Source organism: Beta vulgaris, chromosome 4, assembly GCF_026745355.1.
Source record: "Beta vulgaris subsp. vulgaris cultivar EL10 chromosome 4, EL10.2, whole genome shotgun sequence".
Taxonomy (NCBI): Eukaryota; Viridiplantae; Streptophyta; class Magnoliopsida; order Caryophyllales; family Amaranthaceae; genus Beta; species Beta vulgaris.
This window is the reverse complement of record NC_079205.1, coordinates 59781095-59796794: the sequence shown is the minus strand read 5'-3', so window position 1 is coordinate 59796794 and position 15700 is coordinate 59781095. Positions and strand designations below refer to the sequence as shown.

General features: G+C 33.7%; 1 protein-coding gene across 2 annotated transcripts; it reads left to right on the top strand.

The window, feature by feature from the left end:
• The first annotated feature begins 9017 nt into the window (after nucleotides 1-9017).
• Nucleotides 9018-14592, top strand: LOC104890377 (uncharacterized). 2 transcript variants are annotated; one of them, XM_048643537.2, is made up of 7 exons: nucleotides 9018-9287; nucleotides 9394-9447; nucleotides 10327-10482; nucleotides 10646-10728; nucleotides 10816-10922; nucleotides 13370-13813; nucleotides 14357-14592. In XM_048643537.2, exons 5-7 carry the CDS (start codon nucleotides 10816-10818, stop codon nucleotides 14370-14372), a joined length of 567 nt encoding a protein of 188 aa, XP_048499494.1. In that variant the 5' UTR covers nucleotides 9018-9287; nucleotides 9394-9447; nucleotides 10327-10482; nucleotides 10646-10728; the 3' UTR covers nucleotides 14373-14592. The 2 variants fall into 2 exon arrangements, with proteins under 2 accessions (XP_048499494.1, XP_048499493.1); XM_048643536.2 differs by having other exon boundaries at nucleotides 9019-9287; nucleotides 10646-10738.
• Nucleotides 14593-15700: the final 1108 nt, after the last annotated feature.

Genomic DNA, 15700 nt, shown 5'->3' with positions numbered 1-15700 from the left:
AACCTAGTCACTATTGGGCTTATTCTCTTTTTAATATTGGGCTTACCATTACCTAATTTTAATTTAAAAGTAGACCGTCTCTTACAAGATAAATTCATATTGTTAGTGGAACTATTTCTTATTTTATTGGCACAATATATGGATGTGTAGTATATGTGAGATCTTTAATCTTATTATAGATCTCATTTTAGACTTGTGTTTCTTTTATTATATGGAATATAATTTGCATATTTTCATAGTTTAAGTGTGGCATTTTCTTTAGCTTTTAAACTTGCAACAGAGAACAGAAGTACAGAACAACTATTTGGGAATAACTTGGAGGATGGTGACTATAAATGACTAATGATAAAGGAAAATTAATGGTATTGAAGGAACTCTTATGATATTATAAGACTTACAAAAATTTCGTTAAAAAACTTATATCTCCATTATATAAGACAACTATTGAGGAGTTTGATGTTCACTTAAGATATATTAAATGTCTTTTAATGTTTTAAAATATTTTACATTTTGATGTTAATATACTATTTTTACATCTTTTATAACTTGAAACACACATTACATCCATCTAATTCCAGTATAAATAGTAAAAACGGGAGGGAAGTGAATTGCGTCAAAGCGAATTGCGTCAAGTGTCTTTTGTGGTTTTGTATATATAGTCTACAAACAAGACAATTAGAGATAGTTCTTAGGATATTTTTTTCATTTCTTAGCTCCTTCTTTCTCTTGTAGTACAACAACTCAACACGTTAACATAAATTAGAAGCTATGATAGCTCACGGAATACCCCAAAAATGGGACCTTAGATCCTAACTCAATCTAAGCAGACCCTACTCAAAAAAGTGAAAATGACATGTTTTTTGTTCTCACAAATACTTATTGGAGTGGTGATGAGCTTTCAATAGGCCAATTTATGGGCCATATAGCTGTCAAAATCCTAAGGCATTAATTGTCCTAGCTCTTATTGACTGATATTAGAATGACATTGGGCCCATGAGGTGTAGGTTTAATGGTTTATGCATGACATGTGATGTGGGCCAGCCCAAACGGCCCACTTTTACCAGATGACGGTACCAACATTTCACTTTTCTTCCCACCTTCCTTTTTCTCTCTTTCGGTTTACACGTAAATTTTCTGCCGCACAAATTTCATCACTAATTAACAGCCGTGTGACTCGGTTTACAAGAAGTTAGGAGTTACGGCCTACGGGCTACGGATACCACATTTTATTTTTTTATTCATATGAGTCACGAATGCAGTATAACGTACAAAGAAGGAAAGGGCCAAAGGAAGAATTCGAACCTTCGAACTTATAATTCACAGTAGGTCAAGACATTCTTAGTTTTTTTTTTTTTTTTCATTGTACAAAATTTAGTAAAATACTAGTATATTAAACTATTTATAAACCACAACTATGATGAACAATGACTGAAAGAGTAAAGAGTCCAACTTTATATTAAAATTAAGTTTCTTTCAAGTTGATATGCAGTATTTTATAGTTTCCGACTTCTATTGTAAATGTTGTCACTTTATGATAATGAATGAATTTCACTTAATAAATAATGAGCAATGACTAAAAGAGTATTTATAATTATTTCATAAAATAGGAGTATAAAATGAACTACCATCACCCAAGAAAAAAGTACTGTACATGTTTAATTGGAGTTTGGGAGAGGCTAAAAATTTAATACAGTATATGTAAAAGCACTGAGAATACTGCTCCAGCTAAAAAACTTGTATCAATATTATTCGTATGTAATATAGAAGTATGTCATTGTGTTATCATTATGCAAGCGCATGATCATATATTGCTGTGAAGCGCCCAACTTTATGGAACAAGAGATAGTACTTTATTTCAAAATCTAAGAACTACAACCACCACAACCCTCAACCATACTATCAATATAATTTGAAGAATATAATCGTGTTCATTGAACTACATTATGCAAATAAAATTTAATAAGTAGTACTTTTTGAACGGTAAATAATTAATACTTAATATAGTAAAAATAATTTCATCTTCATCTTACCACCTCAAGATCATGAGGGAACAATCTCTACTAACTAGTGGCATCTTTTGAAGTGGACATTCACACAATCACACCCCTCTACTCCTAAGAGGATTCAATAACGTACCAATTAGGCAATTAAGTTGATTTGTACGGACGTGCAGAGATTCCGATTTAAAATATTTTTCCTTAACATCTTATGTACAAAAATCGTACTTCCTTCGTTTGAAATAAATAAAACGTTTTTATCTGTGAAAATTTTTCGAAAAAAGCGTTTCATTATTTCAAAATAGATAGTATAAATACAATTACAAATTATGTACAAAACCTCGAGTCATGACTATAAAAGTAAAAATAATATCACCTTTTGTAGTTGTTTATATACCACTAGACCTATTTTTTTCTATCTATAGTTGGATTGTTGGCAAATTTAGAGTTATATATACTTGTAGAACATTCCTGAGGATCTTGGTTCTTAGCTCCTGCATGTTTACGCGGTACTCCAATATTTTACAAGGGACGGCAGAGGGTAGGGCGGCTAAGTAAGTAACCCTCTTCTATTATTGACTTCAACAGTGTCAACGTAAGCATCAAATTAAAGTCAACCAACAAACAAAGAGCACCTTTGCGACAAAGAGGTATACTTTTTCGTTTCGCTGTGTGATATAAAATATTCCTTTATTGCATTAAAACGAAACGGACATATATTATATTCATGGCTTCTTTGTGAAACAAAGGGTTATTAGTTAGTTGAAGACTAAATATTTTGAAACAAATTAAATGGTATATTGTTGAACTGTTTTGCGTTGCATATATGACCATATAATATGAGCTGTTTTGGATAAAATAAGAGAAAAAGAACACATTATTATTTCAAGTAAATAGGAGTAGTTTTAAAATTGTCGATCCTTTGTCTTTTTATATATATTAAACGGATTATTGAGAACCTATCTTGAGACTTGAAATTAAATGTTGTTGAAGTTTCCTCTTTCGGTCTTTCTTTTTTTTAGAGAAATACGGAAGCATAGATTAATTGTTAACGGTTAAAAGCCTTAATACAAACTCGTCCCATAAATTCAAAATATAACTAGGGAGATTGGGGATAAGCCTAGTTACTTTCCGTCTTTTTTCATACTTCATAATTTGTCCATGATTTGTGCAAAAAAGAAAATTTATATTTTTTGATTAATAGAGAGTGATTTAATTAAGTTGTATGTAATATGCAACCGTTGTATATAACATGATATGCACATCATTTTAGATGTGTTGAACAAAAATCAGACATCTTTTGAGATGAACAAGAGAGCATCTAATAATGTGACACTCTAATGAAATTCCAAGTAGTCCAAAAGGTAGGTGGCATGATGCTACAGTTGGAGAGTGAATGTTTTATATGATGAAAAGCAACTGGGCTTTCGAGAAATTCAACATTTTTACGTAAGATTCTCTTTATTTCACTATTTGTAATAAACTAATAATGGAAAACTCTTTTCTCCTCTTCTTATAATGTGGCAAACTATTAGTTATTTAACTAAAAAGAAGAGAGTAGTAGCTTACACTAATATGATAGAGTATGCTAAGTTGATCTTACTTTTAGCTCTTATTAAAATATAAGTTTAGATAAGATCTAATAAAAATTAATAAGCTAAGGTCTAATAAGTAATAAGTTGTAAGGTTTGACTTACACTTTCACAAAATAAGGTCTAACAAGTTTTATAAAGTCTAATTAATAAGTTTAGATAATTTAGTTAAGTTCAAATATATTCAGATAAGTAAAAATAAGTTGAATAAAACATATCCTACAATAGGTCAACAGACTCATTACCAAAGAAGTAGCGGTTGATTAATTATAGGATTTTTTTGTTCCAAACTACCTATAACTTTCAAGTTTTTGCGAGAAACTACCTTATAAAAAATTTGTTGTCCGAAACTACCTTACATTACCATTTTGTTATTGACAGCTACCTAATGTCGGTTTTCGGCGTTGAGCTTTTTCAATTCCAAATTGTGGGAGAAAAGAAAATTACCCTTGTGGAAATTGCAGTTTAAGTAAAAGAGAAATTTAATGGCGTATTGGTGGTACAAAGTGTCAACATAATAAGAGAGAAAACACAGGTAAATGAGGAAAATAGGGGTGGGAAAAATGAAAAAAGTGATATTACGTGATATTATAAAACTGAAAAAAAGAGTCAACACCGAAAACCGACATAAGATAGTTGTCAACAACAAAATGGTAAAAGTAAGGTAGAAGCAGTAAAAAACTTATATGGACCTGCTAGTCCATATATACTAAATTAGTGTGGACCTAATGCCAATTCATGTGATTTATGGAGAAAGGGATCACTCTATAAAAAAATAGATATAAAAGATGATTAGATATAGATTGTAAAGTTTGACTATGTTAAAAAAAAGTTATTAGGTCAGAAAGTGAAAATTTTATTATGTTTATTAAGTAGTGTAAGAAAGAGTAACTATATTAAAAAAAAAACAATCACTATGATATATATAATAACTATACCGTGTAACTTAAAATCTTAAAAGGTTATTATATGGAAAAAAAAAGTGTCACTAGGTCAAATAAGTGACTTTGGTCCACAATAATATTATTATGGACCAGGTCCTTGCAAAACTAACTCTTTCTCGCAAACACTTAAAAATTAAGGGTTATGCTATATGCAGTCCTTAGGGCTGCATATAAGATATAAATACATTGTTTAAAATGGAATTTAGTTGTAAATTTATGACAAAAGTTTGCATTAATCTATGTAATAAATGATCAGTTAATGCTTGTTTTTCCATTTAGCTTTTTCCAAAAATTAAAGATAATTTGGGACAAAATTCTTAATTATATAGGTGGAGATTTGAGCCGAACTCATTTTCAACCATTAATGTAAAAAATACTCAGGTATAGCCATTTCGATCCTAGGATCCTGTCTCAATGCGAAGTGCACAAATTTCAAACACCGGTATAAGAGAGATTTGTCGGAAAACAATTAACTAACTTTGACATTAAGACAATCAAAATGAAATGCACATTAACAGGTTGAAAAGGTCTTGACACTGTCCACAACATATTACCCAGGTAAGCTGAAATCACGTTTTATAGTCAACAACTCAACATGCATCAAATAAACACCTTAGATCCTAACTAATAATTGTAGAATTTTTGATAATAATAGCAAGTAACCGTTTCAATGATGACAGGTTCTATCTTCTTGGAACTTCCAAGAAGGTAATTAATTACTGATCAACTAACTTCAACTTAGAGATCTACTAGATTTAGCACATTATAAAAAAATATATACAATAGTCATAGTATTATATCAAATTGTAAAAATATTTTCTAAATAGTAAAAATATTTAGGGTATTTTAAGTAGACATTAAACTGTTTAAAAATTATCTTATATAATAGAAATATACTAATAAAATTTAGTTTTTTTTTGTAATAATCAGCTAAAAATGCATGAGAGTAAATACTATGTACAAAATTAGCAAACATTAGTTTTAGTCAATCAAAATAAGTGCTAATTATCATAAATAATTGCAATTTAATAAAACTTAGGTGAAGTGAACAAGGTTTTAGAGTTTCTTTTATTCAACTTATTTTTTGTCTTAATGCAGAAAATAATACTTCAAATAAGTGAAATTAAATTTTCATGCGGAATCCTATACTGAAAAATCAATAGAGCCAAAGATTGAATTCGTTATCTCTAATTATTTACTATTATATATTTCACCATTATATTACAACTTCTCTTTGTAGATTAAAAGTTCATGAAATTCAATAGGCCTATAAACCAAAAGTATCTTGTGAGTGTTGAACCCCTACCCCAAGCCAGCCTTTTGTTTTAGGGACCCAAGCCAACTAAGATTCACTATTAACTTGTTTGTAACTTTGTATTGAACTAAGTATGACATACAAAAAGTAAAAAACAAGTTCGAAATTAATTATTTATATACTCATCAACTAGTCATACTAACTTTTTTTTTTAGGGGAACTAGTCATACTAACTTAAAAACTTGTAACTAGCTAAAATTTAGAAACTACTTAGTCTAGTGCTTAGTATTTATTATCTTTATATTATTCTAATTTTCAATTATTTTTTAAAAAATTATAAGGTTAAACTTGACAACCATAATAAATTTTTTTTTTGTTGGTTAGATTTTTCTATATACCTATGCAATAGGACTAGTACAATAATAATTCAAATTGAAAACTTGGATAAGCTCCTATGATGAGGGAAACAATTAAGATTCGTGATGAAAAATAAACCCTACGTTGTCTTAATACTACATACTCTCTCCGTCCCATAATATAGTGCTTGTTTCTTTTTTACACGGTCTTCAAGACGTAACTTTGACCTTTAATATCTTCAATTTCGTATTGATAAAAAATATAAAAAGTTGATATTATGAAACTACACATTGAGACGAATCTAACAAGATCCCACATGAATATGTTTTTTTATATATATAAATGAGAATATTCGGTCAAAGATTTTAAAGTTTGACCCACCAAAAAAGAAATAGGCACTATATTATGGGACGGAGGGAGTAATTAATAGAGAAGACTATAACTTTGAGTGTCTAACATTGTAAGCAAAAATATTTATGACTATTACGAAAAATGTTGTTGTTTCTTTTTTCTGAAAAAGTAGTGATCTGATAAAGATCCATAACCTAATAAAAACAGTGTGATCATGTTCCTGAGACTTGATATATAGCCTAAAGTGTGAACGGTGCCTTACCCTTAATGACCACATAGAAATTTTCGAAAATTGATAGATTCTATCTTTTGGGAGTGGTTATCAGTCAATAGTCAGTACTAACTAAGCATTAGCAAAGCCAAAAGTAAAATAATTGCCGCCCCATTATATGTGTTTGTTTCCTAATTATAATTATAATTATAATTACGTGGCCTTTTCGTTTCCTCTACTTTGATTACTTACCATTACTTACTTAATCATCATTAGTTCATCATCATTCCCCCTCAAAAGAGAGAGAAAAGTAGTACTCTCCATATAAGATGTTGTTGGATGAAAGTGAGAGACTGAGATCCCACGTGATCTAATTTAGGATCTGTAAAGTGTAAACCATAAAGTACCATATATCGATAAATACATACTGTACTTTTATACTAGATGCTCTTTCACCGTAAATAGATTATTGTAGTTGCTAATTACAAAAGAGGATTAAGGAATTAGCTTAGTGGTTACGAGGTTCTCCTTCAACTCTTATAATAGGGGTTCGATTGTTAGTTTCTTACCCTTTGTAAGAAGGATCCTTAATTTTTGTTGAATCCCGTGTACATTGTGCACATGTGAGTTGTCCCACATTGGAGAAAGAGGAGATAAAGTACCACAATATAAGCTAGAGGAGCTACTTTTAGGTTATGTTTAATTCACCTCATTGAGACGAATCAAACAAGATCCCACATGATTAAACATAACCTTACTATTGTTAATTGGTTTTAGTATGGAACCTCTTTTGGGCTTGTATGCATGTGGACCGAACTCTCCTCCTCCGTATTGGGTTGCCCGGGACTAGTATGCCTTAATTCTAAGGACACTCACATGTGAGAGGGAGTGTGTGTAGATCAAACTCTCCTCCTCCGTATTGGGTTTCCCAGGCCCATTTTCAGTCATATTAAATTTATCAATTTTTCATCCTTTTTGCAAGAAAACTCTCCTTGCCAAATAAAAAAAAGTTGTTAATTACAAAAAAATACATATACTTCCTCTTATCCTCTGTGTTTGTGGTCCAATTTGATTCTTTAATTACTCTTAATATTAAAAAAAATTAAGAAAATTAATATTATAAAAATACTCTTAAAGATAAATTAGATATTAAATTTTAGCGTGTCAAAGAGATTATAGTAGACACGACAAAATGTCAAAAAACGTATGTACCTATAAAGATAGAATGAATGTAGTTGGAGAAACACTTGGTATCTATCTCTGAGTCATCTCTAATAAGTCCCATATAAAACGTCTTAATTACTACGATTTGTGATAAGATATGGGTAAATTGCAGTCTTGAAGGGGTACTTATGGTATAAGTGACCCTTTCAATTCATAAAATGACCTTTTTAACTTACAAAATGACATTTTTAGGGAATAAAGTTAGGTGAACTTACACTAATTTATTTTACGGTTATTTCATGAGGTACCCCTGAGTTCTTTGAAAAATTACGTGGTACCCTTTTTTTAAAAAAAAATTCACCAGCATGTACCCTTGAGTTAACTAAAAATACACCAGATGCCCTTAATTTCTAACGGCGTTAAGTTTCGTTAGTCATTAAGCCACGTGGCAACTTCGTATTGGCTCTCTAAAAAATATTTTGTTAATAATTAAACAAAATTAATAAAAAAACTTTAAAAAAATTACAAAATTTTAAAAAAATCTCAACCCCTAGCAACCAGCCCACCACTGCCACCACCTGCCGGCGGTAATCCCATCGCCTTTACCGCCTCCGTCACCCTCCTGCGCCGGCGAGGAGCGAGGACCGTTGGTGTCACACCCTCGCCGGTAGCCTTCCCCTCCCCGCATAACCAACATCCCGATGCCAAAACCCAACCCACCCCTCAAAAACCTCCCTCCACCCCACGACCGGCGGCTAAATCACATCCCCGGTGCCGGCGAACATTTCTCGACCATCCTCAACCCATTTCAGTCCTTAAAACACCACATAAAACCCCCAAATCGAAAACCCCCAAATAAAAAATTAGGGTTTCGATATGAGGGTTTTAAGGTTTGTAGGTGGTTGTTTAAGGGGGGAAAGAGGGTCACTACAAGAAAATAGGTTTTGGGCGACGAAATTGAAACTCAAAGGCGACAAAACAAAATGTTGTAGCCCATAGTTGAAAACAAGGGCAACGAGCTGTGTTTGTAGCCGTTAGTGTACATTATGGGCGACTAAATTCATTGTTGTTGCCCAAATTCATATTTGGGCAACGAGATCAGTTTTGGGTAGCCCATTACCAATATTAGGCGACGGAACTTTATATTTTGTTGCCCTTGTGTAGTAAATTGGCGCATTTCAAATTATATTTCGTCGCACAAAGCCGAACGAAAATCGCGAAAAAGAACCCGCTAATATGTTCCCACGAAATCACGTTTTCACTTGTTCAACACATCAACTGCTCATCTCACACACCCACTTCACTTCGCCAAACTGTTCATTCCATCTTTTCCGGTGAATTGCTGCTGCTTCCGGCGATTCGATCCTGCTTCCGGCGACTTGGTGCTGCTTCCGGCGAGTTCATAACGGTTTTCAGGTGACGTTTCTTTAGTTAATTATGGGGAAAATTGGATTTGTGGATAATTCGATTGAATAACGAATTTCTGCTCTACAGTTTACCCTAACTTCTTTGATTATGGTAGGTGGTGAGTCAGGTGGAGGTCAGTGGCGAGGCTAGCGGCAATTTTGGCGTTAAGGTAACTCACGAATCAAACTCTATTGGTTACCTATATTTGATTGATTTCTGGGTTACTATTTCCCCTGAATGATGTTTCATTATCGAAGTGATTTTCTACAGTTTCTTAGATTTCTGGGTTACTTAAGTATTCAATTCCCCCATTGTTATGAAATTTTGGGTCAAAGCACTAAGCTTTGAGAGGTTAAACGAGATTACCTTCCCCCAATTCTGATGTATTATGGGGTATTTGAGATCGAATTGCGTATAATATCATTAGCTTTATGAGTCTTTATGAGGTTAAAAGAGTATGATCATTAGGGAGACAGTAAGCACGTTCTTGCTTCGGCTACCAGAGTCGTTACAAATCTTGTATCATATCTAACAAACTAACAGGCAGTTCATAAAATATTCAATTTATGCAAGTCTATAAGGAGTCAGAGAAAGGATGAATGTTACAGCAATGGATGTTTGGTTTACATACAGCAGCCCCAAAGATAAAGTAATAAAGTATAATTAAAGATCAGAATAAACAAAATTTAATATACGACATCAATCGATAACATAACATGGTAAATAAAAGAAGAATAGTCGATTTTTTTTTATCTTGGCAAACAGAGAATAGCAGATTTTTTCTTTTACCGGAGGAGAATAGCATATATACGTATAACTGATGGCAATATCATGATCATGTACTTACAGGAACTTGCTTGATCTCTGCAGTAGGGCTTCATGCAGACTTAAACATATAATACAGTTGATTATACTTCTAATTTTATTTTGCTCAACCCTGTTTATCTTTCACTTAACAACATGCCACATGGCCACTACTCTCTCCTGTTTCTTCTCATTGACCCTCTCTGACATATGTGATCTCTACATTGTCCATTTTGTTTTGAAGTAATATAGAACTAGATTAGAGACAAGCCATAGAGGTGGCTCGTTTACAAAAGAAGGGTTGATGACAAAAGCTCATGCCCTCATGCTATAGTGGAGTATTGATGAAGACCAATGGGATTGGTTGATTGACAATCATTGGAGTACTGAAAAACAAGAGGTTAATTCCTTTCTCATGTTATCAATTTTTAAATTTGCTAGATTGTTTTTCATTTACTAAAAAGCAACCGTTGGTTTGACGCGTTCCATCAAATATATACTAAAATTGTTTCTCATTTACTAAGATTTTTTCTCCAATTGATTACTTTAACATGCATTTGTAGCATATCAGCAAAATTAATACGGAAAACAAGCTAAAGTTGACTGAAACACCAGCCAATGGTTCAAGATCTACAGCAAGAATAATGTATGATATGGTAGGTGATTTTTGTTGTCTGTGATTCTCGCTTTCTTTATTATATAAATATATAATCATTTGTTATATTATATGTAGATGAATGAGCCACCCGTTGTTCCGACACAAGATCTTGAAGGATCATCCGAACTCGTTCAAGTGGAGCAAGAACCCATCTATGTTAGATTATTTGAGAAGACCAAAAAGTAAGGCTATTCAACTATGTTAGAATATTGCATTTATATTCCTTCATCCATTCCTTTCTTTTCTCCTGTTCCAATCTGAGGGTTTTCTTGTTAATTCTGCCTTTAATGAACTGTTCTTTATCTCCTGTTGATATAAAGATGTGACAGAATGGAGTGTCTCTGCTGTCTTGTTGTATATGGTACAAGGTGATGCATTTGTTTCAAAATTATCTATCTTCAGGTACTACAATACGAAAGAAAGTTTCTAGCTGCGCAAGTTATGAAATTGGTAAATGTGGCTAGCAGTGACCTTCATGAGTCATGACCACATGCCCATGAGAATGAAATAATGAATAACTTTCTTCTATGCTGTTAGTGGTTTCTAGTCTAATGTGTGTCTGTGACTTTTAAACATGAAAAGAAGGCTCTTCTCTGTTAATCTTTGGAAAATGACCTTTATTTTAGCTGTGTTCTTGCTGTCTTGTTGCTGTCTTGTTGCTGGTTTAATGATAACTTAGTATGGACATGTCATGCAAAATGTTGCTGTCTTCAAGTTTCTTTTTTTTTTAAGCTTAATGAAAGGAAATTTTTGTTCTCTAGCACTTATGAATCTCAAATGTGGAATAAAAGCCTTGGAAGGAACTTAACGTTGCTCGTGAAGATATTATTTTTGAACAATTATGTATATGTTGTAATATAGGGCCTCTAAGCCTAACTACTAATGTCCCTTGATTTGTACGTACTAAACTCTATTAGCCCTTTTTAATATATTGCTCCAGTTAACCAAAAAAAGAACATGTATACAGAAAGAAAAGATTAGAGAAAATGCTTACACATGCGCTTAAATTTTTGTTTAAGTTCTTTCATGTGCTCGCTCTTGGTAACTCGGAAGTAAAAATCCGGATATTCAGCTTGGTACATTTCATTGGCTGGGTTGGCAGTTCCAATGGCTAGTATGGTGGCTGGACCATTGGATCTTTGAGCATCACGGATTTCTTGAACAGATGGGGTGGCCATTTCTTTGACAGGATTTTTAGTGATAAAACTAAGTAATACTTATGTTTTATCTTAGAGTTGTATGTTTGGAGTGTGAGAGCCTGAGTAAAATGGTTGGAGGCTTAGGGTTTATATAGGGCTCATCGATTTAATTTGTAGTATGTAACTTTGAATGAATTAGCAAAAAAACAAAACATTTTAATTTCCTTATTTTTTGTTTGGGATATTTTATTTGTTTATTTTCCTCTTAAGGTTGTTAGACAGTAAGCTGATTGAAAATTCTTGGTAATTATGTATGATACATGCATGCATAAAATTCAAGCAAAGGGACTAAGTGAGTGTGGCACCAATCATTGTGGGTTAATCTAATGAAATAATGAATAACTTTCTTCTATGCTGTTAGTGGTTTCTAGTCTAATGTGTGTCTGTGACTTTTAAACATGAAAAGAAGGCTCTTCTCTGTTAATCTTTGGAAAATGACCTTTATTTTAGCTGTGTTCTTGCTGTCTTGTTGCTGTCTTGTTGCTGGTTTAATGATAACTTAGTATGGACATGTCATGCAAAATGTTGCTGTCTTCAAGTTTCTTTTTTTTTTTAAGCTTAATGAAAGGAAATTTTTGTTCTCTAGCACTTATGAATCTCAAATGTGGAATAAAAGCCTTGGTCACTACTCACTACCACATAAAACAGAAAAATTGACTAGCCTCTATAGAATACCATACAAAACTATTAATGTGTGTAAAAGCAGTACAGTAGAGATTATTATCCTTGAGCACAACAAGATAATCAAAACATTAAAGCTCCTACATACTGATATTCAGGCTCCCTATGAGGCTACAAAAAAAATCACAGTACTTAGCTACACCAGATGATCCTTCTAATAACAGCAATTTCATAATATGCTAGCTATTAAGGGTACCATTCCGGTCACAAGCTTTTCAAAACCCCATAGCAGAAAATTGTGAAAGCAACAATAAGCATGAACTTATTGGCAAAAACAAGTATTCCCCGTCCAACTTGTCCATCCAATACTACGAAGCCGTCCACTTATTGCTATACTCCTTCCCTGTTCTGTTTATGTTTGGCAACATGGGACTGATCCTAGAGCTAGTTAATTTTCAGGTTTTTTTTACAAGAGGTATGTTATGTTGTACTTGCTTGTGTTTCTATTTTCTACTCTTCTTATAATGTTAATGATATAGATACAGGTGTCTCAGATCCTCAACCTCCTACTGCCACCACCCCCTGCAGACCCCCTCTACTGCCACCACCACCTGTAGACGCTCCCCCTACTGCCACCACCCCCTGCAGACCCCCCTTGCTGCCACCACCCCCTGCAGACACTCCTACTGCCACCAACCCCCTGCAGACCCCCCTACAGTGAATTGACATGCTTGTAATTTCTGAGTTCTAAACTGTGCATGTTGTTTTCTTATTGAATTGCATTTTCTGGTTAATCATGAATGTGCTAGGCATAAAAATAAGGATGGGACTGCATGCTGGGAACCGATTGCTGAAAAAAATTATGAGGAACTCAAAAAACTTCATGAAACTCAGATTCAGGAGCATGGTGAGGATACACTCAATGTGAAAGATGCTTACATTAAAGCTTTGAAACGTAAATCTGGGTATGTGAGAGGACTTGGTCCTGGAGCTCGACCACCAAAAAAAGGTAAAACTGGAGAGAACAATGAACGATTATCTACCCAAGTTGACACTCTTGCTGCATCAAACGAGGAACTTAGAGTATCAAATGAACAGCTTAAAGCATCTAATGAAGAGCTTAAAGCATCTAATGAAGAGTTCAAGGCATCCAATGAAGAGCTTAGAGCTGAATTTTCTAAACTCAACAAAGACGCTATTGAACGTGAAAAGAAAATGAGAGAAGATATGCTGAAACTGTTTCAGGACATGAGGTATAAGTTCTGTAGCTTATTTATTATTATACTCCGTATTATTAATGACTAAAATTATCATTGTTTATCATCTTCTTATTTAGTTTAAAGCTAATTAAAGACAAAATATCTAGACTAGTTTTTACACAAAAATATCATGCCCGTGTTCAACTTCTACTTTCTTTAGTCTAACTTGTTACAATTTAGATTTTATTTAACATATCTTCATGCTTAAATCTTGATGTTAATATTTATCTGCTTTGTGTAATTGTTACTAAAACATATCTTAGTGTAATTGTTTGATGATTTACTGTTGCATCAATTCATAACATATTTAGTTAAATGTTGTTTCATATCATTTGCTAAAAAAATATTCAGCAAAGATGGACCTGCATTTCTTTTGGATGATTCTACTTGAAGTTTCTTTGCGATTGTAGTTAATACTTGTTATATTGGTGCACCTATATATTTTTTTTAGGAAGAAAGAGTAAAAAGATCATTATCCCCCCCCCCCATTTTTTAATCATAGGGGTATCTAATTATAACGTTTTTTTATTTTATCAGGAACAATGAGTCGTGACTATTTTTCGAAATTAGTAGAGGAAGCTATGTAAGGCTTGGATTGTGTGAATTTCTTCGTAGATTATGGGTATTGGTAATTAGTTTTTTTTAGATTTACATTGATTTCTTCAAGTTACATCGAATGTCAAATTTGAAGATTATTTTGTTGTACTCCGATTATATACAATTTGTTATTCCACGAATACTTCTTCTATTATCTCATACTTTTATTTTTAATAGATTCATCTAATATATATGAACAGGAAAAAAGCTTATAGATTACACGATAACAATAATTCGTAGTCCATACCAATTTGGGCAACAAAATAGGGTTCGCACATTGTCATTTCAATTTAACGCGCGATTGAAAAATATGTACAACAATTCGTAGCCTAAAGTATTTTGGACAACGAAACTGGTGTTGCCCAAGATATTATGTAGGCAAAACTACAATCTATAATGGGCGACAAAACAATTATTGTTGCACAAAATTAAGTAGTATGGGCAACGATTTAAGAAACTCGTTGCCCAATTGTCTCCATAAATGTGCAACGAATAAGAGGCTCGTAGCACAAAAGACCATTATGGGCAACGAATGTAACTTGACGCCCAAGATGTGCTTTGTGCGACGATCACAATTTTCGACGCACAAAATACAATGGGCTTCGAACCTAAGACGACGAAATTGGCGCGAAAAAATCTCGTTGCCCAAACCTTTGTGCAACGAAATTGTCCGATTGGGCGACGACTATTTTCGTCGCCCAAAACCTATTTTCTTGTAGTGGGTGAGGATGACAGGGAGTGGGGCGACGAAGCTTCGTCGGCGCCGTGGAGGGAGTTTTGGCGCCGGCTGTGGTGCAAAGGGGGTGTTTCAAGGGGTTAGGAGGGGGTTTCGAGGGGTGAAGGTGGTTTCGGAGGGAAGAGGAGGGCTGCCGGGGAAGGGGTGGGGGCAGGGAAGAGGAGGGTTGCCGGGGAAGTGGTGGGGGCAGGGAAGGTCGCTGGCGTAGGGGGGTTGCGGGGTGGGGGTACTGCCGGCGAAAGGGTGGCGGGGGTGGGGGCAGTGGTGGCGGGGGTGGGGGCAGTGGTGGCTGGGTTTGGTTTTTTTTTTTTAAGTTTTTTATTAATTAAATTTTTTTTTTTAATTAACTAAATAATCTTTTAGGGAGCCATTAGGAAGTTGCCGCGTGGCATATTAGCCCTTATTGACTAATGGTGTTAACGTCCGTTAGTCATTAAGGGTATCTGGTGCATTTTTGGTAAACTGAGGGGTACCATGTGAATTTCAAAAGTTTTGTGGGTACCGTGTGAATTTTTTAAGTACTCAGGTGTACCTCATGAAATAACCGT